Source organism: Gymnoscopelus microlampas (genome assembly GCF_963454915.1).
Source record: "Gymnoscopelus microlampas genome assembly, chromosome: 20".
Lineage (NCBI taxonomy): Eukaryota > Metazoa > Chordata > Actinopteri > Myctophiformes > Myctophidae > Gymnoscopelus > Gymnoscopelus microlampas.
The window spans coordinates 36,883,240-36,908,657 of record NC_139957.1 but is presented as its reverse complement, the minus strand read 5'-3'; the positions used below and the strand labels follow the sequence as shown (position 1 = coordinate 36,908,657).

Genomic DNA, 25,418 nt, shown 5'->3' with positions numbered 1-25,418 from the left:
CGTCCGGACGATAGGGGGCGCTGTGTGTGGCTGACACCAGACAGACACATGTGGGAGGGGAGACAGTTTTAAAGGGACATTTACAGTAGTATCTAGTATGTGTGCTTTTGATTTACTACACCAGTGGTTCTCAAACTTTTTCATGTCAAGGACCCCCAAATTGACACTTATTATATTCCGCAGACCCCCATTTGAAAAGATATGCCACGGACCCCCCATAAGAGATGATTTTTACAGCTCTAGCAGTCAATTCTCAACCGTTTTAACCTTTGAAATATATACAGGTATATATCTTTTTTTGAAATGTAGTAAACGGAAAAAGGGAGATATTTACTCGCGACCCATAAAAAAAAGATGGGTCCCGACCCACTGTTTGGGAAACAGTGCACTACAGCATTCATTTTCACTTCAAGGTGGAAATGACCAAGCATGCTTGGACATGTGGAGTGGACTGGATTTTTTGTCTCTCTGATCAGTATCTCCATTCTCTCTCTCTCTCTCTCTCTCTCTCTCTCTCTCTCTGATTTCGATTCAATATTTTATTGGCATAAGTGACACTAACACATTACAATTATGAGAGACAATATTAATGTGAATGTTTAACGTTGTTGTGATCGGTTCATTTGTTATAAATGACACATTCATTTACCACTGGAATGAGGTAAATAAAATATATACAAAAGTCCATAAAGTGTCCTTTAGGTGCATTGTGGCCTTTTTGGTCCAGCCAGGCTGGTTCATGGTCATCAGAAATTAAATTAAAACGAATGTGTTCAAAGCCAATAGATTTGACATTTTAATAGATACGTTTACGCCCAGTAGCAAACGTATGCCGTGTTTTCCAGACAGCTGATGCCATTGATAACTATGATATTGGCATTCATTCTTATTAGAATGCATCTCAGCCTATCAATGCCATGTCATAAGATGATAAGATAACCGTTATATAAATTGCATTCCAAATGTTAGTTTGTCTATAGAAATATATATATATGCCACCATCTGCAACATTAACCTAGTGAAATTCCAATGAAGATGCTGTTTCGACTTTTTAAATCACAAATGGTGCGTCTCCCAATCTTTAAATGTATGCTCATTTAATACTATAAATATGAACATCAATCTTTAAATGCATGCTCATTTAATACTATAAATATGAACATCAATCTTTAAATGCATGCTCATTTAATACTATAAATATGAACATCAAACTCTTGTGCAGTTGGTCCTGATAACCACCACCAGGTGTCACTATGGAAACATCACATCATGCAGGTTGAGACTTGGTTGACATTCAGATTCTTCAAGACGAGTTCCAAAACACTGGGTCGGACTCGGGACCCATTTGTGCGTCGCGAGTAAATATCAATCTTTTCCCTCTCTTCTACAAAAAAATAACTCCTATAATAAATACACTTTTCATAAGTAGTGAAAATAGTAGATCTACAAGCTCACAATGCATCGTTGCATTAAGCTGTGAGCTTGTAGATCTTCTTTCACTAGTTTCGGTCCCGGTCAGACAAAATCTCTTGGGTCTCGAGCTAAAAAGTTTTGGAAGTTTGTTCAGAAGATATCCTCTGACAGAATGGGCTCACTGTCACACACACATCCCAATTCATGTAATGAAAGAATGTACACACCTAACAACTTCTCCACTATGTATAAAATAAACATGCATTAACAGAAGTTTCATAATTTAATCCAAACAATATCTGCTCAAAGATTTAAAGAAGCTGCAAAACAATGACTTTACTATAAAGATGCCAGAATATCAAACCAAGCAAGGACCATTTCAGTCAGGGTGAAGAGTCAGACATGGATAAAGTGAGTCACTAAAAAAAATATTTCATTTAAAAAACTTTATTTACAAAGTCATAAAATAGCTAAAAGATTTCATACAACATGCAGTGTACATTGAGCATTCAACGCACTTAAGAAAAAGGTATACACAAAATTGCATCCTGGTCAGAGATCATATTATACAGTAAAAAATCCTCTAAAGCAGGGAAGGCCAGATGCTTGTCTGGCACTATTGGAGGGTTGGACTTTGTCATTGACAATAGGCTAAGACATGATTGACCTAAGGTGCCATTGATTTAGAACAAAAGTTAAACCAAGTGACATAAGGATTAAGAGGATACAGCACACTTCCTTATCAATCTCTCTCATGCAATTGCAGTCATGCCTGCAGGTGGATTTGACTCAAATAATTCTGACACAGTCAGACAAAGAATCACAAATATGAATTAGGGTGCCATAAGAAAATTGGAAGGCTGTTCATATCAGGCCCCCGGGCCGTAGTTTGGAGACCCGTGCTCTAAATATTTTCTCTGAAGTTTTACTACCACATATCCCAGAGCTGGCCAGTTCCCAGTTAAGATTCAATCCCTCTTTTGGAGGGATTGCAAAGAACAATGTGTGGAACCACAAGACATCAACCACGTCCAACATCCATCAGTGGGTTGACACCTGTGAAGACAGAAGAGACATGGTTAGACATAATCTCAGAACATTCCTGTCCATCAACATCTACCAGTGTTAGTCGTTTAAAAAAAAAATGGCTTCAGGCCAAAGTAAAGGGAAACCACTGTGTAAACGATTTTTGAAAGACTTGTTCCATACAATCACAGCCAAATTAGACACATTTGGGAAAGATCACAGATGTGAACAGCATATAATGTATGCTTTGTTATAGTCTTTGAAATAAGCGGCCTTTGCATTTTTTAACATCACACAAGGGGCATCTGGTGGCTCATTCAGTTTGTATATGGACCAGACTTATATAGCAAAGACTGCCAAATCTTTTCGAAGCATTTTTCTCTACCGACAGCACTGCAATTGTAACTTACCATAAGTTATTTCGCAAGACAACGGCTAATGCCTCAGCTGCAGCTAAGACAATGCTCTGCCCACCTAAAACAGAAAGAATCAATCAGACTCTCGACATGCAAGCAACAAACACAAACACACTCATGCAAGCTTAGTGTTAACACTACGAAAGTATCATGCAACTCGAGCTGAAGAGTTTTTTTTTGTACACCAATACTTTACGTTTTTAACGGAATTGTAAATTTCAGCATTTTTCATTCTATAACAAATTATCAAGGTGGAAATTGGTCATAAAGTATTTGTGAGTGAAATGGGTGGACCATAGTTGTTTTTTGAGCAAGAGTTGCACAACCATTTCTGATCGTTTTGTGTGACTAATTTTGCTCGGGAATACTACTCATAGCAGATTTTGTACATGTGAATTTTGTTTTTTTTATTACGGTTTTTTGATGACTTGCATTACTTGGCATTTTGCACAGAAAAAAACAAAAGAAGTCTAACAAATGAGTGTTGGGGTTAGTTTTACCTTCTTGTGGCGATCTTTAGGCTTTTAGCATCCTCTCCTCTGCGATTTTTTTCTTTTTAAAAAACAGCCAGCTTTTCATCAAAGTCAAGTAAGTCATCCCTGAAAGCTTGATTTGAAATACTGTTGAAATTCAGTTACTTCAAATGGCTGAAGGTACATGCCACTCTTGGGCAGATGGAATAGTCGGGCTATAGCTTGATGACATAATACACGGGCAAGCACTATATCATCATTGTCAGATGTCAAAGTATTTGGCAATACATTACCTCAAGGAATGATAGCTTCATTTTGAGGGTGACATAACAGTTCACGTATAGCTAAGTTTTGAATACAGAGAGACGAAGAGGATGACCATTGTCAAAATAGAGCATACTTTTTTTTAACATCAGGATGATGTCATATACATACAGTTGAATGGCTTATTCAGTATTGTTGAGAAGCTAAAATGAGGACAACTTTCAAAAACTAAAGGCATTTCTCTAAAACAACAAAGCAAAATACCAGATTTAGATTGATTAAAAAGAAACTAGGCTTTATTGACAACGCACTGCAGCAAAACATTTTTTTTGGCTATGTTTAATATCCTATTTAGCCAAGAGTACACAAGCATTATGCATTTTGGAGACGGCACGGCTTTAGAGAGCACATACAGTTGTACTAAGGTTATGTACATAATATTGAGTCGGCTGCAGTTTTTCTTACAGATTGAATGAAACGTTCATTTATCTTTCAAGCTTCACAACAGATAGTGGATCACTAAAGATCATTTAGCAAGGCCCGTTAAGTCAGAAGACACTGCGGAACATCGCCACGGTTGCAATGCAGTTAAGATTTGAATGAGGTTTTACGTGATGTCTAGGTTTGAAAAATATAAACCAAAAAGGCGACATAGTACCTCTGCTGGGAGTTTTTGTTTTTAACCTAAACAGCTTAGGGGGCTGCAATTGCCACTAAGTCTAAACTAGTTGGTAAAGTTACATTGAAAGATTTTGTCCTGTTATTAAGACATTTAAAATGCAGCCTAAGTGAGAAACTTAATCGCCACAACGACATCATTACAGCTAAGTGAAATATCCATCAGTAAACAAACAAACTAAAAAGGTTCCCCGTCACTGTAGCTCATAAACGGCATATGCTACGCAAGTGGAAATTAACATTTAGTGATCGGAGCAATGAAAAGTCTTGCACTCTCAAACTTCAGTGGCACTCACTAATTACACATCCAAAAACATGTCTCGTTCGTTATATAAAAAAATAAACATAAAAATGAACATAAAAAAGGAACAAATGAGGGGGAAATTACTTTTGAAAATTTAAAAGTGAGTTACAAATTGGAGACAGTTGCCCTGGCAACTCTCTACCAGCGGCCATTCATTCAGTATCTTCCGTATGGGTGTTCTCTGTAGGCTCCCTTGGCTCCTGGCCTGGAAGCAGGTGCTTTGCCTCCTTGACCACCGCTGGACCACTGTCCCTCCCAATCATCTTGAGCTACAAGGACGAGAAACAAACACACCAACTTGGGTTTAAAGGACCATACCAGCAACAGTACACCCAAAACATAATACAATATATTTCATAAATTAAGGCACCATAGTTGACTGTGTTCCTCTTATACTTCTACTTGACATGCATGGAAAACAAATCACAAATACGCCAAAAACTGATGCTGTCTGAGGCCAAATTTGTCACACAATTGACACTCAACTGTCCATCAACTAAACAATTTCAACTGGCAAAAGGCATGTACACTTAATGCATCATCGTCATTCTCCCCCTTTTTTAAGATGACCATGCAGCAGTATAGAGTATAAGCTATTCCACGGTCAACCTCTGCAAAGTGTGATCTATATAGATCAAATAATTGCTTTGATAATTCATATCAATCTCCAACTACAGAGCAAAAGGCACATTTGTTTTGTAAAACAGAAGGAATGTTGTTGCCATCTTACCATATGGTTCATATGTTGGCTCCTGAGCCTCTCCGTGTCCGTAATCATAGTACTCAGTATCCCTGAAGAAAAAACAGAGAGCAAAATTAGGAGACTTGCATGTAGGAAACACTCAGTAATCTAATATGGCCTCGCACGTCACCAGACTGACAAACATATCAAGAGGCCAAACACATTTAGACTTACGCAGGTGCAGGTTGTTGACTGTAATAACTATCGTAGCTCTCATAGGCAGGCTCAGCATAGGATTCTTCATATGAAGGCTGGGGGAAACAAAACAAACTTGAATAAACAAAATGCTGTAGAGAGTCATTCATGGGGGAAAGAGAATGGATCCAGGAACGACCACTGATAAATTGTTCGTACTCAACAGACAAGTCATATAAAAGGAGAACTTACATATTCTTCATATGCATCCTGTTTGGGCTGTGACGCTTGTGGTTGCTGATGCTGGTGTTGCTGGTGGGAGAGGGCAGCGGCGGGGAGCATCCTTGGTGCCCCTGTGGGAGGTGGTCTAGAGCGGGGAGCTGAGCCACCTCTGGAGGGTGCAGAAGGCATGCCACCTCGACCAGAAGGTGCCCCTCTGGGCGCTCCACCCCTGCCCATTCCTCCCCTAGGAGCGCCACCAAGTGGCAGACCTCCGTGAGGGGCGCCACGTGGCATCCCTCGCCCCCTGTGGAGTGAAATTTAAATAAACAAAATGAAAAAAGGTATCCAACTAAATCACAACCCAAAATGACGCAAAAGAAAAAACATGCTACTAATAAGATAACTTAATATCTCACCTAGGCCCTCCCGCGTTGTGCGGTCCTCCTCTTCCCCTGCCTGGGTGACCACCTCGTCCCCTGCCCCCATCCTGTGCTCCATTCAGATAGTGGGGATCCATGTACTGTTCCTGCTCACCAGGCTCCTGCAGACATGGGATATGGCAATGTAGTTTTAAAAAACGTGACTTTTTATGGAAATAACCATGATTTATTCATCTGCTTGCTTGTGTTGAGGGAGAAAAGAGGCTCTTTTTTCACGTACCGGGGTCAGGAACTGTTTGACCTCCTCCATGGCGCGAGCCATACGCAGGTAGGCCTCCGGAATGGGGGCCATCACCTCGATGTACACGTGCAACTCCATGGACAGGTGAGCATATTTCGCCTCACCTCCCTTCCTCAGCTCTTCCTCCTGAGGATCACAATACATGTTAATGAAAAATTCTAAAATGACCAATATGGCGGATTTACAAGCTTACATGCCTTCACCACCATGATCTGACTTTTTGGAAATATTTTGAATCTTCTAATACTTGCCTTATTCTTGTCTCTCATAGAGCCTTTCCCCAGAACTGAGATCTTGGCTCCAGTATCCTCCTGGAGTCGCTTGATGGTGTTACCTTGAGGTCCCAGAATCTTACCAACAAAGTTGACCTATGGACACAGAATGTTTAACAAGATTAAGACATTTCAAACAAGATGAAGACAATTTGGGCCATGTCTGTGCACATCACTGTAGCTACTGCTATGGCAAATCAATGTCAACACATCATGCAAGAGCTACGGTCAATTAAAAAAAGCTCCAAATGGGTTTAGATTGTCTTTTTTTGTACACTGGTTTGTGCCATTTACTCTGCACTTGTTAAGTGTGTCTGCCAAATGCCGCCAGCTTGTGTGGCCATTTGAATAGTCCCGGACCACTTGTGGCAACGCCTCTGATACAGTTAAAGCGATACTCTTGGAAGAGAGGGGGATATGGGCTCTAAGCCAAGTGGTTCATGGCACACCTGGCCAGTAGGGTTACAAGGGCAAAACACTTACCCTTGGGTACTGTTTGGTGGGAATAAGGACACGTTCTTTGAGCTTGAGGTTCTTTGTGGTGAACAGGTCCAGGTACGTTTCATTTGACAGGTCTTTCTTGTCTCCTTTCTGAATCCTTTCGATTTCTGCAGAAAAGGTTTGCATACAAGTACTTATTAACCAAGTTGCCAGAATACAGTGACAAAACTGAATACAAACATCTTCATATAAACATCTGCTAAGAACTTGAGTTTCTTTCATAGAAACTGGACGGTGGACAAAAGAAAAGTATACACAGGACGTTAATGGAAACAATCCGCGGGCTTGAGAATCCTTTCAGCATTCATTTGTATAAATCTGTGTCACCATGCCTTTTTGGCAAACCGTTAAGTAGTATTTAAATCAATTTAATCTAATCAAAAGTGCACTTGGCTACACTTCAGGCCTACAATAGCAGGCCTAAAAAAAACAATAGGTTTATTTCAAACCATTTCTATTATTTAATCACACAATTTTCAGTTTGATCCTGACAAAATTCACTGCAACAGGACCAAATTAGTTTTAGCAAAAAAGAATTGCAACCCCTCTTTGGAAAAAAAAACACCTTTAAACAGGGATGTTTAATGCAACGGGCCTTAACAATAACCCATTCACTGTACTGTTATTTAACGTAGCCTACACGTGGTGCTCAGGTGCAGATTGGACAGAAAAACCCTGCTTAATTGTATTTCCTTATAGATTACACATGGCATCATACTTTGGTTAGCCTTGGATCGAGACTAGCATAACGTATTTTATCGATTTTTACATTTTTATATTATCTACGATAAGTAAAAGTCAGACTCGATAAAATACATCCATGATAGTCTTGGTCCAATGCTTAAGTTTGGTCAACTTTAAGGTAAAGTTTAATATAATAAACGAATAAAAAAAATTGACATTTTAGATGCTTCATCCGTTCGTGGCAAGTGTTGCCAGATTGTGATAGAGAAATAAGCAACCATGTCTATGATTATGAAAACAAGCCCAAAAGAAGCGACTACTACGGCTACATGAGCACACCGGCTATTTGAAAATAGCCGTTCTACAAGCTCACAAAGCATCGCGATGGAACGCATTGTGAATTTGTAGATCTGATATTTTCAGACATAAATCTTGAGAAAATGGGTTCTTTTCTGAGGGGTGGGGGGACATTTTGTATGGTGGTCCCTGGCAATTACATATTAAAATATATTAATACAATATTTTAGAACCACTGTTTAAACAATAGGAAACAAGCCCAAACAACGCACCCAGCAACCATTACAGAAAAACAAGCCCAACGTCACTTATAATAAGCAGACATGGCAACCCTGTTCGTGGGCACAGGCCTGCTATGTGCAGACAGACCCAAAAGCAGGCCTTGGCCTACATTCACGTTACTAGACTTCTGTTCACCGTGGTATCATTATCCAACATGCTACTAGCCTAAAGCAACGACGAACACAATAGCGCTAACAAGAGCCATGTTTACCTGCATTAATGAGTTTCATGGCGTGCGTGAAGGACGAGTCCAGGCTGTCTTTCTCCGCCTGCAGCTCCGGCAGGTACTTGTCGTCCATCTTGGTTTTCTTCTGAGCGGGACCCGATTCAGCCATAGCTTCTGACTTCATCTTCATCTGATTCATTACTTTACAGTTAAAGTTCTAACCCTGGGTTTATGACGATGATTCAATGACCCCGGAGACACACGATGATAATAATAATAACTGGATGAACAACAGTATAAAGGGATAAATAAAGCGTCCTGTCCTCCTCGCTATGCTGCTGCTTCTCGTCGTGGACAAAGGAGAATGGTGGCGCAGTTGATTTTGATAATGTAGCGAGAGGATGACGACCGCCGATTGGCTGGATCCGCTAGGAGGGCGGGGTTCAGGAGAGGACGATGACGCTCGCTGATTGGCCTATTGGCCGGATACGGCTCCGGGGAGGACCTTCAGGAAGAGACAATGACGTCACGAGATTTTTTTTTGTTGTTGTGGGGGGTGGAAGAACATTTCCCATTCAAAAATCTAGTTTACTACTTACAAGCCTATGCTACTACAAGCACACATGTGAGCTTATAGATCTGCTATATAATTTGTGTGTGTGTGTGTGTGTGTGTGTGTGTGTGTGTGTGTGTGTGTGTGTGTGTGTGTGTGTGTGTGTGTGTGTGTGTGTGTGTGTGTGTGTGTGTGTGTGTGTGTGTGCACGTACATTTTATTTTATGGCAATTTCCACCTATAATTTCACGCCAAGACACCAAGCATAAAATGATACAATACAAGCCCACACTACAAGGCTAAACCACAGACTGTGTTAAATAAAGGGGATGTGCATATCCCCCCTTTTTTCATATTAATGACAAACATATGGAGCCACCGCCCTGACAGAATCAATGCTTGGTGGGCGCTTTCTTTTTTTTTTACACACAGTTCTTATATCAAGTGATTTTGAAATGTATTTTTGAAAGGGAAAATGTCTTTATGAGCCCTGTGGGTGTGGTTTAAACATCAAACTTTGGCACTCTACTACTCTACTCTACTTTTTGCCTGTTTAACCACATTAAGCCATATATATATATATATATAGCCTAGTGAAATTGCCAGATCTACAAGCTCACAACACGCATTAGTGACAAGGTGTTGTTACTGTGACACATGGTGAGCTTGTACATCTGCAATTTGTCTAAAAGGTTAATAGTATAAATTAAGAATGCCATATTTCTTTGTAGCTATAGCCATACAGAAAAAGCTATTCTGCTTCTACTGTACCACCACTAATATGATGTGTCATGTGGCACACCTTGGGCAGTAGCTACGTATATGATACGTATTTATGGAACAGAACAGGCCGGTTTAACTGTTCTCGTCACATAGGGTTAAAAGTGTCATGTGATCCTAGGTCAGTGCTTGAGTTTGTACATTGGGGCCCAGAGAAATAAGATGATAATATAGGTCATATCTAGAGGATCTGCTATCTTAAAGAAAGTAGGCTACTATAGCAAATGTCCTGCCTTGTGGTTACTAAAGAACACATGCAGTAATTTCATAGACTAGGCCTACTACTTCACATTTAGAGGAAGAGAATACCAGATAAATTAGATGTTAAATGAGATGCGTGCATGCAAGTCCACTTGGCACTCCAGTTAGTTACTTTTATTAATTTCTCTCTTTTTTTTTCATTCCACTCTTTAGATCAGGGGTAGGCAATACCAAGAATAGGCGATCTATAAGCTCACAACCTGTCACATGTGTGCTGGTACATGTTCTATTTTCAAAGATTTTATTACAATTAGTTTGACAATTTGCACAGGTAGGCTACAGGGTAGCTAATCTTGACAGGTTATTTGGTCGACATTGGCAAACCTCTATGTACAGCGAACTCTCTCAAATAACTTTTGCAAGTGTGAGATCATGTAAATAGTAAACACACTCTTTCACTATCGTAGCAATTTGAAAACCCAGACAAGAAACAACCATTGACACAAATCACTTTATCTGACCAATCATGCTCAGAATTGCAGGTTTGAATAGGAACCCCCATGGGGAGCAACACGGTGCAAAATTAGCATGGGAATCACCCAGGAAGCATATCAATGGTCCAGGTGTGTTAAGACAGAGAGACAGTAGAATAGTTTGGAAACCCAAGAGAGAAGAGAACAGGACACTCCATTGATTGTTCCATGACAACAACACCAACAAGCGACAAATACTTTACATTTGTTGATCAAAGATTTATATTCCTGTAGATTTAAACCACAGTTTGGACTTGTGAACTAGATCTGTAAACATTTTCATTATCAAATATAGCCACTGAATAAAGGCTTCTTCAACTTTATTGCCAGAAGAGTGCCTTGTTTTTGTTTGTTTTTTTGCTTGCCTTTGCTGTGTTGATTTGCCATTTTTATGCTGTCCTGTCTGCGAATTGTCAATTGAACTGAGTGCAGTTTTAACAGCTCATCTAATGTAGATCTCTAGTATGCAGACGTGTCTTGTATGCATTGTCTCAAATGTCCATTTCCATTGAAGCAGTCATGGGAGGCCAGTGAGTATATGATGTCAGTATCCGTATGACGGATGTACTACTGAGTGCCCTCAATAGCCTCATACCTGTCTACTACTGACACCGACATGGCCATGACACTAGAGGGAGCAACCATGATCTGGTACTACCCAATTATCATCATCATCATCGTAACCTTTATGATGAAGACAGAAAACACACAAAAAAAACAAAAATACTCAAAGTAAACTAAAACAGATAAACCAAAATTAAATAATTAAATAAAGCAGTGAACACAAATGTTGGACACCATTGCCTTGAAATTACTTAAAGATGGAAGTGATGGAGATGGAGCTCATTCCAAGCAGATGGAGCAATATAGAACAAACATGGGAACATTCTCATTCTACTACTCTGTCACCAAAATGTGGAATGCCCTGACACCATCCATTAAAGGATGTGTAACACTGGTTTATTTAAAAATAAAAATAAACATCTATCAGGAGACCACAAGGGGAGGTGAATGTAATTTTCCCATCTCTTTCGTATACATAGTGTTTATATTTGTAGATGACATGTATTAATGTGTAATTTTTGTATGCTATGTTGATGAATTGAATACATAGGACCACAATGGAAACAAGTCCCCAGGAGTTTTTGTGTTACCCTCTAAGCCTTAACGTCTTACTGTACCATGTGCTGTTTACATTTCTGACTAATAAAGTATTCAATCAATTAAAAAAAACAACTGCATCAGCACTGTCAAGCCTGATGTCAGCATTGTGTGTCTTGTCTATATTGATACCTGGCATTGTGCAGGCAAAAAAGTACTGTCTGGCATCTTCATATTTGTCTAGAGTCTAGACCTACAGACAGACAAACAACTTCATTAAATAGATTTATACATTATTTTAATTTAATTGTTAATGACATTTGTATTCGTTTTGCTATAGACCAGATCAGAAAGTTTGTAAACAAAAGTATAGTGTTTTTTTCTGGGTAGAAATAGAATGTCTAGGATATATCTACACAATATAAAACAAAGTGTCCACTTTGCTATGCTATGTGTCTACTTTGTCAACCTGTGGATATTTAGAAAAATAAAGTATATATATTTCTAATAGTCAACAACAATATACTGTACATGTTCTGTTCTTCCAGATTTAAGGTTAATGAATAGTACTGCTCCAATGCGCACTGCCGGTGTTATCTACCCGGAAATACAGTTTTGGTTGGAGTGATGACATGATGATTTGGAGTAAACTGTTTGGACGGCGGTTCTTAGGAGCTGGGTCTTCCACACCATATGTTCCCCTAGGCCGGGGCCTAACAGTCTATTTGATTTCCTCCGTGTTTTTTTGTAGACAAGAAATGCATAAGCGTAGGGAGGTCCAAAGGTCCATTTTGAGTCATGAGGTTGCCTTCAGCCTTACACAGACCTGATGTGGTTCTGAAAGACAGACGTACGTAGTGCTGCAAAATTAATCGAAAAAAGAGTGTGATCTCGATTCAGACACCTATGCAATCTCGATTTTTTTTTCAATATTAAAAAAAAAAAATGTACATTGAAAATTTTAAAATATTTACAAGAGAATCGTGTGAGAATCGTGATCTCAATTCTTATGGAGGAAAATCGTGATTCATATTTGAGCAAGAATCGTGCAGCACTATGGCAATGTGAAGATTATACTTGGAAACCGTAAGTTTAATTCATCACATTATTCTTAATGGTGTTATTTTATGCTAAGGCAGTCAGAATTCACCTAAGCAATTATAATTATATAAAAAAGATTGTGTTATAAGCTGACCATATTTTTGTATGTATTTCATTTAAAGTGTGAATAGGGCATGACTCTTAAAATCATGTATTTTAAATATTCTGTGAGAGCAGCATCGGAACAAGACCAATATTCCTTGCTGTTAAATAAACATTTATTAAAGCTGCCACACCCAAATTCTATCTTCCTAGCATTTTAAAAAGCAAATACGTTTACATTACGTAACTGCAATATTATGAAAAATACCCTCATTGGCCATTTTTCAGATTGATTAACAAGTGCTGTGTTTGTTAGGATATATTGTACAGTAGGACAACAACATAGAACGTCATGTTCTCAGTCTGAAATAAGGAAGTTAAAAGTCTAGAAGAAAGGTAACATCAACACGTGCATTTAGAGCTGAATTACTAGACTGGGCCATGGAGTGAAGAACTAAGAGCTTTTCAAAAATTAAATATATGGAAATGGAACAATTTGGAGACATTAAATTACTTTTACTATTTGTTCTATAGTTGGTTCATGCTTGACCATAAATACAGAATATGTACACAATTCGTAACTTTTTTTGATATATTTCAGCTAAACAATCGTACTTTCAGACTACTGCGAAGTATGACTGGTCAGATTTAGAATGATAGTAATTTCAAAGTGGTGGTTTCATGAACAAAAGGCATTGTTGCAAGTGCAACCAGCATTCTACCTGAAATACCTGCATCTTAACTGGCTGGAGTGACAGAGAGACAAGTCTAATATCAAATCTTTGTTAAAGGTACACGTTTTCTAGGTGCTCTGCAGAGTACACAACAATCTCATACAGTACTAACCCTCCACCTTCTTTAACACGTGTAGAACATATACAGCTCATCTAAACTTAGCCTCAGTTAAATAAGTAATAATAGATGTACTGGTCATATGTATTACACTGTTTTTCTTTTACCCAACAGATATTCTGAAGCAAAGAAATGGATCTATTTGCGCAGAGGGGGAATATTACAGTCCAATTAGTCCCACAAGTGACTGCAGCTGCCCCAAGAGAAACGCATCATATAATACAGTTCATTATCAGGGACAACCTCAAGAAGCTCAAAAGATTTATCACAGACAAAGACATTAATGGCCTTTACCAATGCAAGGACTTGAATGATCATACATGTCCTTTGACTGCTGCTGTGGCATTTCACAGGGAGGATATGTGTGCCTTTCTTCTGAGTGAAAAAGGTGTAAACCCACATCAGTTATCCACGAACAACATAAATAACGTATGGGTGTTCTCTGTAGGCTCCCTTGGCTCCTGGCCCGGAAGCAGGTGCTTTGCCTCCTTGACCACCGCTGGACCACTGTCCCTCCCAATCATCTTGAGCTACAAGGACGAGAAACAAACACAAACTTGGGTTTAAAGGACCATACCAGCGACAATACACGCAAAACATAATACAATATATTTCATAAATAAAGGCACCATAGTTCACTGTGTTCCATTACCAAGCTCAAGCAAGTTTCAACTTTCTGCAAGTTGATTCTTATACCGCACTTGACATGCATGGAAAACTCACAAATACGCCAAAAACTGATGACTGTCTAAGGTCAAATTTCAACAATTTCAACTAAACAATTTCAACTGGCAAAAGGCGTGTACACTTAATGCATCAACCTCATTCTCTCCCCCCTTTTTTAAGATGACCATGCAGCAGTATAAAGTATAAGCTATTCCACAGTCAACCTCTGCAAAGTGTGATCTATATGAGTTAAAATCATTGCTTCGATAATTCATATCAATCTCCAACTACAGAGCAAAAGGCACATTTGTTTTGCCAAACAGAAGGAATGTTGTTACCATCTTACCATATGGTTCATATGTTGGCTCCTGAGCCTCTCTGTGTCCGTAATCATAGTATTCAGTATCCCTGAAGAAAGAACAGAGCAAAATTAGGAGACTTGCATACAGGAAACACTCAGTCATTTAATATGGCCTCGCACGACATCCAACTATAACAAACATATCAAGACGCCAAACACATTTGGACTTACGCAGGTGCAGGTTGTTGACTGTAATAACTATCGTAGCTCTCATAGGCAGGCTCAGCATAGGATTCTTCATATGAAGGCTGGGGAAAACAAAGCAAACTTGAATAAACAAAATGCTGTAGAGAGTCATTCATGGGGGAAAGAGAATGAACCAGGAACGACCACTGATAAATTGTTCGTCATCAACAGACAAGTCATATAAAAGGAGAACTTACATATTCTTCATATGCATCCTGTTTGGGCTGTGACGCTTGTGGTTGCTGATGCTGGTGTTGCTGGTGGGAGAGGGCAGCGGCGGGGAGCATCCTTGGTGCCCCTGTTGGAGGAGGTCTAGAGCGGGGAGCTGGGCCACCTCTGGAGGGTGCAGAAGGCATGCCACCTCCACCCCTGCCCATTCCTCCCCTAGGAGCGCCACCAAGTGGCAGACCTCCGTGAGGGGCGCCACGTGGCATCCCTCGTCCCCTGTGGAGTGAAATTTAAATAAACAAAATGAAAAAAGGTATCCAACTAAATGACAATCCAAAAATGACACTAAAGAAAAACTATATGCTACTAATAAGAACTTAGTATCCCACCTAGGCCCTCCAGTGCTGTGCGGTCCTCCTCTTCCCCTGCCTGGGTGGCCACCTCGTCCCCTGCCCCCATCCTGTGCTCCATTCAGATAGTGGGGATCCATGTACAGGGTCAGGAACTGTTTGACCTCCTTCATGGCGTGAGCCATACGCAGGTAGGCCTCCGGAATGGGGGCCATCACCTCGATGAACACGTGCAACTCCATGGACAGGTGAGCATATTTCGCCTCACCTCCCTTCCTCAGCTCTTCCTCCTGAGGATCACAATACATGTTAATGAAAAATTCTAAAATGACCAATATGGCGGATTTACAAGCTCACATGCGCCTTCACCACTGTGATCTGCCTTTCTGGAATATTTTGAATCTTCTAACACTTGCCTTATTCTTGTCTCTCATAGAGCCTTTCCCCAGAACTGAGATCTTGGCTCCAGTGTCCTCCTGGAGTCGCTTGATGGTGTTACCTTGAGGTCCCAGAATCTTACCAACAAAGTTGAACTATGGACACAGAATGTTGAACAAGATTAAGACATTTCGAACAAGATGAAGACATTTTGGGCCACGTACGTGTAGCCTGGGACCAGACGAATCTGCTAGTGCAAAAAAAAATTGCCCTCAGCGATTTGGGTCTGGCACCGCTCCGTTGTGATCCATTTCCTGCTCCTGAAGTCTGAGGTGACCAATCAGGGCCCGGTATTCAAATATGGGAGATTGTAATTGGTAGTTGGTTGCAGGTCTAACCAATTGCGTCGAGAGCAATTGTTTTGATCCCGCCCCCTTGGAAAGAAAACGTCCTCATAGAAGCACCAGACTCATATCCACGCAGTGATATAGTCTGGCTACGCGTACGTGCACATCACTGTAGCTGAAATCCCTTAACAGACAGCGTGCCGCTGGTTCGCGTCCCGTTCCCGACGGCCTTTGCTGCGTGTCTTCCCCCATCTCTCTCCCCATTTTCCTGTCAGCCTACTTTCACTATCCCTCTCCCAATAAAGCTATATAAAAATAATTTTAAAAAAGCCACAAAAAAAAAAAATACTACCAACAGCGACACGCCAAATGGTTTTAACCTTTTTTTACTGGTTTGTGCCATTTACTCCGATCTTGCAATTGTAAGTTGCCCTGGACAAGAATGTCTGCCCACAGCGTGTGTGCCCGGTCAGTGGTAACGCCTCTGATCCACAGTTAAAGCGATACTCTTGGAAGAGTATAGGGCTATGGGCTCTAAGCCAAGTGGTTCATGGCACACCTGGCCAGTAGAGTTACAAGGGCAAAACACTTACCCTTGGGTACTGATTGGTGGGAATAAGGACACGTTCTTTGAGCTTGAAGTTCTTTGTGGTGAACAGGTCCAGGTACGTTTCAGTCGACAGGTCTTTCTTGTCTCTTTCGATTTCTGCAGAAAAGGTTTGCATACAAGTACTTATTCCAAGTTGCCAGAATACAGTAACAAAGCTGAATACAAACATCTTCATATTAAGAACTTGGTTTCTTTCATAGATACTAAAGTGGACAAAAGAAAAGTATACACATGACCTTAACAGAAACAATCCCCGGGCTTGAGAATCCTTTTAGCATTCATTTGTATAAATCTGTGCCACCATGGCTTTTTTTCAAACCGTTAAGTATTTAAATCAATTGAATCTCAGTCAAAAGTAGCTAAACTTCAGGCCTACAATATCAGGCCTCAAAAACAAGGTTTATTTCAAACAATGAATTATTTAATCATACAATTTTCAGTTCGATCCTGCCAAAACTCACTGCTACAGGACCAAATTAGTTTAAAAATATATATTTGCAATCCCTCTTTAAAAAAAACACACACCTTTAAACAGGGATGTATAACACAAATATTGTATGGTGGTCCCTGGCACAACATATTTTCAGATGAGGGTCCTTGAATAGTTTCATATTAAAATATCTTAATACAATATTTTAGAGCCAATGGTTTAACAAAACAAGCCCAAAAAACGCAACCAGCAACATTTACAGAAAAACAAGCCTAAAGTCACTTATCTGGGAACCCATCGTCAAATAAAAAGGAAAAACAGCGCCCTCTGCTGTTTTTCACTTGCCATTTTTACCTGCATTAATGAGTTTCATGGCGTGCGCTTCTGGAAGTAATGAATCAGATGAAGATGAAGTCAGAACTTCTGACTTCATCTTCATCTGATTCATTACTTTACAGTTAAAGTTCTAACCCTGGGTTTATGACGATGATTCAATGACCCCGGAGACACACGGTGATAATAATAATAACGGCCTGAACTGGATGAACAACAGTATAAACGGATAAATAAAGCGTCCTGTCCTCCTCGCTAAGCTATGCTGCTGCTTCTCGTCGTTGACAAGGGATAATGGTGACGCAGTTGACTTTGATAACGTATCGAGACGATGACGACCGCTGATTGGCCTATTGGCCGGATCTGTGGTGGGAGGGCGTTCAGGAAGAGGCTATGACGTCACGAGAGTTTCTTTTTGTGGGGAGTGGAAGAGCATTTCCCATTCAAAAATCCAATTTACTACAGGTGCACCAGCATGTGAGCTATATAATGTGTGTGTGTGTGTGTGTGTGTGTGTGTGTGTGTGTGTGTGTGTGTGTGTGTGTGTGTGTGTGTGTGTGTGTGTGTGTGTGTGTGTGTGTGTGTGTGTGTGTGTGTGTGTGTTTTCATATTAAAGACAAACATATGGAGCCACCACCCTGACAGAATCCAATGCTTGCTTGGTTTTACACACAGTTCTTATATTAAGTGATTTTTAAATTTATTTTTGAAAGGGAAAATGTCTTTATGACCACTGTGGGTGTGGTTTAAACATCAAACTTTGACACTCTACTCTGACACTCCCTATTTTGGGCTAAAGATAATAATAAAACAATATATATATATGTATACATATATAGCCTAGTGAAATTGCCGGATCTGCAAGCTCACAACACGCATGAGTGACAATGTGTTGTTATTGTGACACATGGTGAGCTTGTAGATGTGTCAAACATTTTTCTAAAAGGTTAATAGTATACATTAAGAATGCCATTTCTTTTTAGCTATAGCCAGTCAGAAAAAGCTATTCTGTTTCTACTGTGCCACCACTAATATGACTTGTCATGTTGGCACACCTTGGGCAGTAGCCACATACAAATATGATACATAATATGGAACAGAACAGGCCGGTTTAACTGTTCTGTGATCCTAAGTCAGTGCTTGAGTTTGTACATTCATTGGGGCCCAGAGAAATAAGATGATAATATAGGTCATATCTAGACGATCTGCTATCTTAAAAGTAAGTAGGCCTTGTGGTTGCTAAAGAACACATGCAGTGATTTCATAGACTAGGCCTACTACTTCACATTTAGAGGAAGAGAATACCAGATAAATGAGATGTTGAATGAAATGCGTGCAAGTCCACTTGGCACTCCAGTTAGTTACTTTTATTAATTTCTCTCTTTTTTTTCTTTCATTCCACTCTTTAGATCAGGGGTAGGCAACCATGTCAACGAATTCCAAGAATAGCCGATCTATAAGCTCACAACCTGTCACATGTGAGCTGGTACATGTTCTATTTTCAAAGATGTTATTACAATTAGTTTTAGACAATTTGCTCAAAATAGGGACGCATGTCGTTAAGATACAGGGTAGCTAATCTTGACAGGCTGTTTGATCGACATTGGCAAACCTCTATGTACAGCCAACTCTCTCAAATAACTTTTGCAAGTGTGAGATCATGTAAATAGTAAACACACTCTTTCACTATCGTAGCAATTTGAAAACCCAGACAAGAAACAAGCATTGACACAAATCACTTTAGCTGACCAATCATGCTCAGAATTGCAGGTTTGAATAGGAACCCCCATGGGGAGCAACACGGTGCAAATTAGCATGGGAATCACCCAGGAAGCATATCAATGGTCCAGGTGTGTTAAGACAGAGAGACAGTAGAATAGTTTGGAAACCCAAGAGAGAAGAGAACAGGACACTCCATTGATTGTTCCATGACAACAACACCAACAAGCGACAAATACTTTACATTTGTTGATCAAAGATTTATATTCCTGTAGATTTAACCCATTAAGACCTGGAACGCATCTGTGTCACTTTAGATTTCTTTGGCTATTCAAAAATAGCAGATATACAAGCTCATAGCGCGGCACCGAGTGCCGCGCTATGAGCTTGTATATCTGCTATTTTTGAAAATGTGTGATTTTTTAAAAAGATTTTTTTCACAGTTTGGACTTGTGAACTGGATCTGTAAACATTTTCATTATCAAATATAGCCACTGAATAAAGGCTTCTTCAACTTTATTGCCAGAAGAGTGCCTTGTTTTTTTTTCTTCTTTTGCTTGCCTTTGCTCTGTTGCTTTGCCATTTTTATGCTGTCCTGTCTGCGAATTGTCAATTAAACTGAGTGAAGTTTTAACAGCTCGTCTAATGTAGATCTCTAGTATGCAGAAGTGTCTTGTATGCATTGTCTCAAATGTCCATTTCCGTTGAAGCAGTCATGGGAGGCCAGTGAGTATATGATGTCAGTATCCGTATGACGGATGGACTACTGAGTGCCCTCAATAGTATCATACCTTTTTTTCTTTTTTTTCCTTTTTTTTTATAATTTTTATCCCGCGATTTTTGTAACCCATTTTTTTCACCCGGTGCCAATTTCCTAAGTGATCCTGGTGATCCAATTTCTGGTGATCCAATTTCCTAAGCTACACCAGCCCTACACCAGTCCCCCACAGCCTGGGGAGGCCAGGGCCGAGCTCATGTTTCCTTCAGTGCATGAGAGCCAACTGACCTTCTTGTCACCTGACAGGGGGGAGTTTCCCTGGTAGGACGTAGCGCGTGGAAGGAACACGTTATTCCAACCAGTTCCCTTCCCCTGCATCAGGCACCCCGGCTGTCATGGGGGAGGCGGTATAGTGACCAGGATTACTACATGTTTTTGTGAGGGTATTAACTACCCTGGGAGACACGGGGAGAACATGCAAACTCCACACAGAGTAGGGCCTTTCACCAACCCCACCTAGGGTATGGGCGCTGATGACGCGGAGGAGAAGACACGCCCCCAGCGCCCACAGCGTCCCCGGCGGGAATCGAACCCAGGACCTTCTTGCTGTGAGGCGACAGCGCTACCAACTGCGCCACCGTGCCCCATCATACCTGTCTAACTACTGACACCGACATGGCCATGACACTAGAGGGAGCAACCATGATCTGGTACTACCCAAATATCATCATCATCATAACCTTTATGATGAAGACAGAAAACACACCAAAAAAATGTAATTGAATACATAGGACCACAATGGAAACAAGTCACCAGGACTTTTTGTGTGTTACCCTCTAAGCCTTAACGTCTTACTGTACCATGTGCTGTTTACATTTCTGACTAATAAAGTATTCAATCAATAAAAAAAATAAACTGCATCAGCACTGTCAAGCCTGATGTCAGCATTGTGTGTCTTGTCTATATTGATACCTGGCATTGTGCAGGCAAAAAATGTGTCAGTCATCCATGACATCAGTACTGTGACGTCTGGCATGTTCATATTTGTCTAGAATCTAGAGACCTACAGACAGACAACAACTTCAACTTTATTAAATAGATTTATACATTATTTTAATTTAATTGTTAATGACATTTGTAGTCGTTTTGCTATAGACCAGATCAGAAAGTTTGTAAACAAAATGGAGTGTTTTTTTCTGGGTAGAAATAGAATGTCTAGGATATATCTACACAATATAAAACAAAGTGTCCAGAACATTAGCTATGTGTCTACTTTGTCAACATGGAAATTTAGGGGAAAAAAAAATATGTCTAATAGTCAACAACAATATACTGTACATGTCCTGTTCTTCCAGATTTAAGGTTAATGAATAGTACTGCTCCAATGCGCACTGCCGGTGTTATATACCCGGAAATACAGTTTTGGTTGGAGAGATGACATGATGATTTGGAGTAAACTGTTTGGACGGCGGTTCTTGGGAGCTGGGAAGGGCGGTCTTCCACACCATATGTACCCCTAGGCCAGGCTTAACAGTCTATTTGATTTCCTCCCTGTTTTATTGTAGACAATAAATGCATAAGCATAGGGAGGTCCATTTTGAGTCATGAGGTTGCCTTCAGCCTTACACAGACCTGATGTGGTTCTGAAAGACAGACGTACATGGCAATGTGAATATAATACTTGGAAACCGTAAGTTTAATTCATCACATTATTCTTAATGGTGTTACTTTATGCTAAAGGCAGTCAGAATTCACCTAAGCAATTATAATTATATTACAAAGATTGTGTTATAAGCTGACCATATTTTTGTATGTATTTCATTTAAAGTGTGAATAGGGCATGACTCTTAGAATCATGTATTTTAAATATTCTGTGAGAGCACCATCGGAACAAGACCAATATTTCCTTGCTGTTAAACAAACATTTATTAAAGTTGCCACACCCAAATTCTATCTTCCTAGCATTTTAAAAAGCAAATACGTTTACAATGGCACAATATTATGTAACTGCAATATTATGAAAAATACCCTTACTGGCCATTTTTTTCAGATTGATTAATAACAAGTGCTGTCAGGTAGGAAAACTACATAGAATGTCCTGTTCTCAGTCTGAAATAAGGAAGTTCAAAGTCTAGAGGAAAGGTAACATCAATACGTGCATTTAGAGCTGAATTACCAGACTGGTCCATGGAGTGAAGAACTACTTTTCAAAAGTAAATATGATATTTGAATCCTGCGCCATGTCGGTTGTCAGTATGTACGAACGTTGTATGTGGCCAGTGTGACGTAATCTGACATCACGCCAGTGTGACGTAATCTCACGACAGCATGACATCACGCATGACATCACATCCTACCTATAAATTCTAGGATGCCGTCAGATCGCACCAGTTCGACGGCTTCCATAGTGGGTTTTGGTCATTGGAGAGGTGATGCACGTCACCTCTTTCTGAAGTGGGTACTTTCAAAGCCTGCCGTGGATTTAGGAGAGCACAAAACTCTCTCTCACACTGTGAGGTGCCTGTAAGGTGGCACTGCAAAGTGAACGACGCGTCACGCTAGACGTTCGGGCCGCGTAGCGGCCCGAACTTCTAGTTGTATACATATTCAAAGATTTGCACACATTTCTTCCTTAAAAAAATAGCAGATATACAAGCTATGAGCTTGTATATCTGCTATTTTTTAATAGCCGAAAGAAATCTTAAAATGACACAGATGGGTTCCCTGTCTTAATGGGTGCCACACCCAAATTGTCATAGCATTTTAAAAAGCAAATTACGTTTACAATGGCACAACCTTATGTAACTGCAATATTATGAAAAATACCTGCACTGGCCATCTTTCAGATTGATTAACAAGTGCTGTGTTAGGAGATAGTGTACAGTAGGACGACTACATAGAATGTCTTATTCTCACTCTGAAATAAGGAAGTTCAAAGTCTAGAGCAGCGGTCTTCAACAGGGGGCCCAGGATCCCTAGGGGGTCCTCAGAGTAACTACAGTCAAATAGTCTTTGTGTGATGGGGAACATTAGCTGAATTTAGCCGATATACAAGCCTACAAAGTATCGCGCTGCGAGGCGTTGTGAGCTTGTAGATCTGTTATTTTCGGAGTTGGTGTAGAGGGAAAAAGAGCAGAGCCAATGGTCAAGTTGACTAAATGTTGAGGGTTTAAAAGGTTAAAATACACATTAAGATATTAATAGAAAATATATTGTACGTCAAACAAGTCTATGAAGCCATCTATGAAATCTATGGACATTTTTAATCTGCAACATAGTTTTATACAATATGTAGAGGGGGGGGGGTCCCTGTTTATCTGTCTCTGCTAAGGGGTCCTTGGCCTGAAAAACGTTGAAGACCCCTGGTCTAGAGGAACGACAACAACAATACGTGCATTTAGAGCTGAATTATTCGACTGGGCCATGGAGTGAAGAACTACAAGCTTTTCAAAAGTAAATGTAATATGGATATGCAACAATATGGAGACATGACATTACTTTTACTATTTGTTCTTACCAGTGGGTTCATGCTTGACCATAAATACAGACTTTGTACACATTTCATAATTTTTTATAAAATATATTTCAGCTAAACAATCCTACTTTCAGACTACTGCGAAGTATTGTTATGAACAATGGGCATTGTTGCAGCAACCATCATTACTTTATATACCTGTGTAAGGTATACAAGTATTCATTTTATTCTGAAAACTTGCCTAGCAACCTGTTGGCAGGATGCATTTTCCTATGAGGGCAGTGTTATGTCCAGAGGTGTAAAGTAACTAAGTAAATTTACTCAAGTACTGTACTTAAGTATAATTTTTTACTTCACTGAAGTATTTCCAAGAGGCAAATATTATACTTTTACTCCACTACAATTATTTGAAAACTTTATAGTGACTAGTTACTTTGCAGATTTAGATTATTATTACAAAACATGCATTAACCACTTCCGCCCCCCTTTGGCTATTTGAAAATAGCTACAAGTTCACAACGTGTTGCATCGTGACACGTTGTGAGCTTGTAGGTCAGCTATTTTCAGAAGATTTTTAATACATTTTAAACATATGACTTGTGAAACAGGACATTCTGCATAATGAGTACTTTTACTTTTGGTACTTTAAGTATATTTTAATGCCAATACCTTTTGATTACACTACAGGACTTTTACTCAGAGTGTTTCTACATTGCTTTATTGATACTTTTACTTAAGTACCAAATTTGAGTACTTTTTCCACCACTGGTTATGTCCAGACTGCCCCGCCCCCAGCCATTCATTTCAAGTTGCTCAGTGGTGTTTGAACCAACACGTCTGGGGTACCAATATCGGAGGCAATCATAGCTGCCCACCTGCAAAGTATAAGGTGCTTACCCCAAATGTTAACTAGGTTTTCGGAGTATTTGTGCAATGTATTAGTCCATATGTTTCAATAAATAAGTGTTTTAATGCCGTTTGTGGCCGAACGCCATATACTTCCTGTTTCCATTGAGTGTAATTCCGGCTTTCACCGGGTGCGCCCCGTTACTACCGCCCGTTGAGAAATTCCGACAGATCGGCCACAGACGGGATTAAAACACTTCATTGTTGAACAATATGGACTAATACATTGTACAAATACACCGGACACATAGCTAACATTTGGAGCATATGAGATACCTTAATGTACTATGATTTGAGTACATGGGGACCCCATTTGAAACAAGCCATTAGGCTTTCATGGGCGTTTCAATCCTATTTAGTTGACCTTGAATTTAAACTGTACTTTCATGTGCTTTTTTTCTGCAAACTTCTAAATAAAGTATGCAATCAATCAAACAAACAAACAAACAAACAAACACGATGTGTAGTATGTTTGTGGTGATTTTCTTGATCTGCAATATAGCCCTACGGGCCAGTTGCACCACCTCACTTTTTAAAGGCTTTTTAAAAGCCATTTAAGGTATAACTAGGCTAAGTTTGAACTTGTGTAGCATTTATTTAATTTCGTGGCTAACAAAAAGCCCGCTTCATCCTCAAAAAAACAGAATAGAAACTGAAACTGCCTTGTGAGCGTTCACAAAGCGCCAAAACAAAAACGCTCGCCCCAAAACACAGTCACCCCGGGGCAAATCCGGCGGTACTGGTATTCCCAAACGTAACCTAAACTATGCATGCTGAACCTTACCTAACCTTATTATTCCTAAACGTATACCTCAGTAAAACAGTGCCAAAACCAACCTCATTCCTAAACGTAACCTCAATAAAAGTATGTCTAACCCTAAATGTATTTATAACCTTATTCTCAATAAAACAAATACAAGAACCGCTGATCCGCGAAAAAAATGGGGATGAACGTGTTTTGGGGCAAGTCTTCCGGTTACCCTTTGAGACTGACGCGACTGACTATGTCAGATTTCTAAAACGAACTAACGAAGAGGTGGGTTCATACAGAA

At 39.9% G+C, this 25,418-nt stretch overlaps 2 protein-coding genes across 3 annotated transcripts; both read right to left on the bottom strand.

The window, feature by feature from the left end:
• Positions 1-3,866: 3,866 nt before the first annotated feature.
• LOC311036224 (KH domain-containing, RNA-binding, signal transduction-associated protein 1-like) lies at positions 3,867-8,913 on the bottom strand. The gene is made up of 9 exons (XM_084044779.1): positions 8,602-8,913; positions 7,110-7,234; positions 6,606-6,722; positions 6,334-6,480; positions 6,090-6,214; positions 5,704-5,977; positions 5,491-5,567; positions 5,305-5,366; positions 3,867-4,843 (listed from the first exon to the last, which is right to left on the bottom strand). The coding sequence occupies exons 1-9, from the start codon at positions 8,753-8,755 to the stop codon at positions 4,731-4,733; spliced, it is 1,194 nt and encodes a 397-aa protein (XP_083900905.1). The 5' UTR covers positions 8,756-8,913; the 3' UTR covers positions 3,867-4,730.
• A 3,868-nt stretch (positions 8,914-12,781) lies between these two features.
• Positions 12,782-16,970, bottom strand: LOC311035892 (KH domain-containing, RNA-binding, signal transduction-associated protein 1-like). Of its 2 annotated transcripts, XR_014599800.1 has the most exons (8): positions 16,769-16,970; positions 15,867-15,983; positions 15,490-15,740; positions 15,130-15,376; positions 14,918-14,994; positions 14,732-14,793; positions 13,827-14,249; positions 12,782-12,800 (listed from the first exon to the last, which is right to left on the bottom strand). XR_014599800.1 is itself a non-coding variant. In XM_084044364.1 (7 exons), the coding sequence occupies exons 1-7, from the start codon at positions 16,958-16,960 to the stop codon at positions 14,125-14,127; spliced, it is 1,071 nt and encodes a 356-aa protein (XP_083900490.1). In that variant the 5' UTR covers positions 16,961-16,970; the 3' UTR covers positions 13,321-14,124. The 2 variants fall into 2 exon arrangements, 1 of the variants encoding a protein (XP_083900490.1); XM_084044364.1 differs by lacking the exon at positions 12,782-12,800 and having other exon boundaries at positions 13,321-14,249.
• Between the last annotated feature and the right edge of the window lie 8,448 nt (positions 16,971-25,418).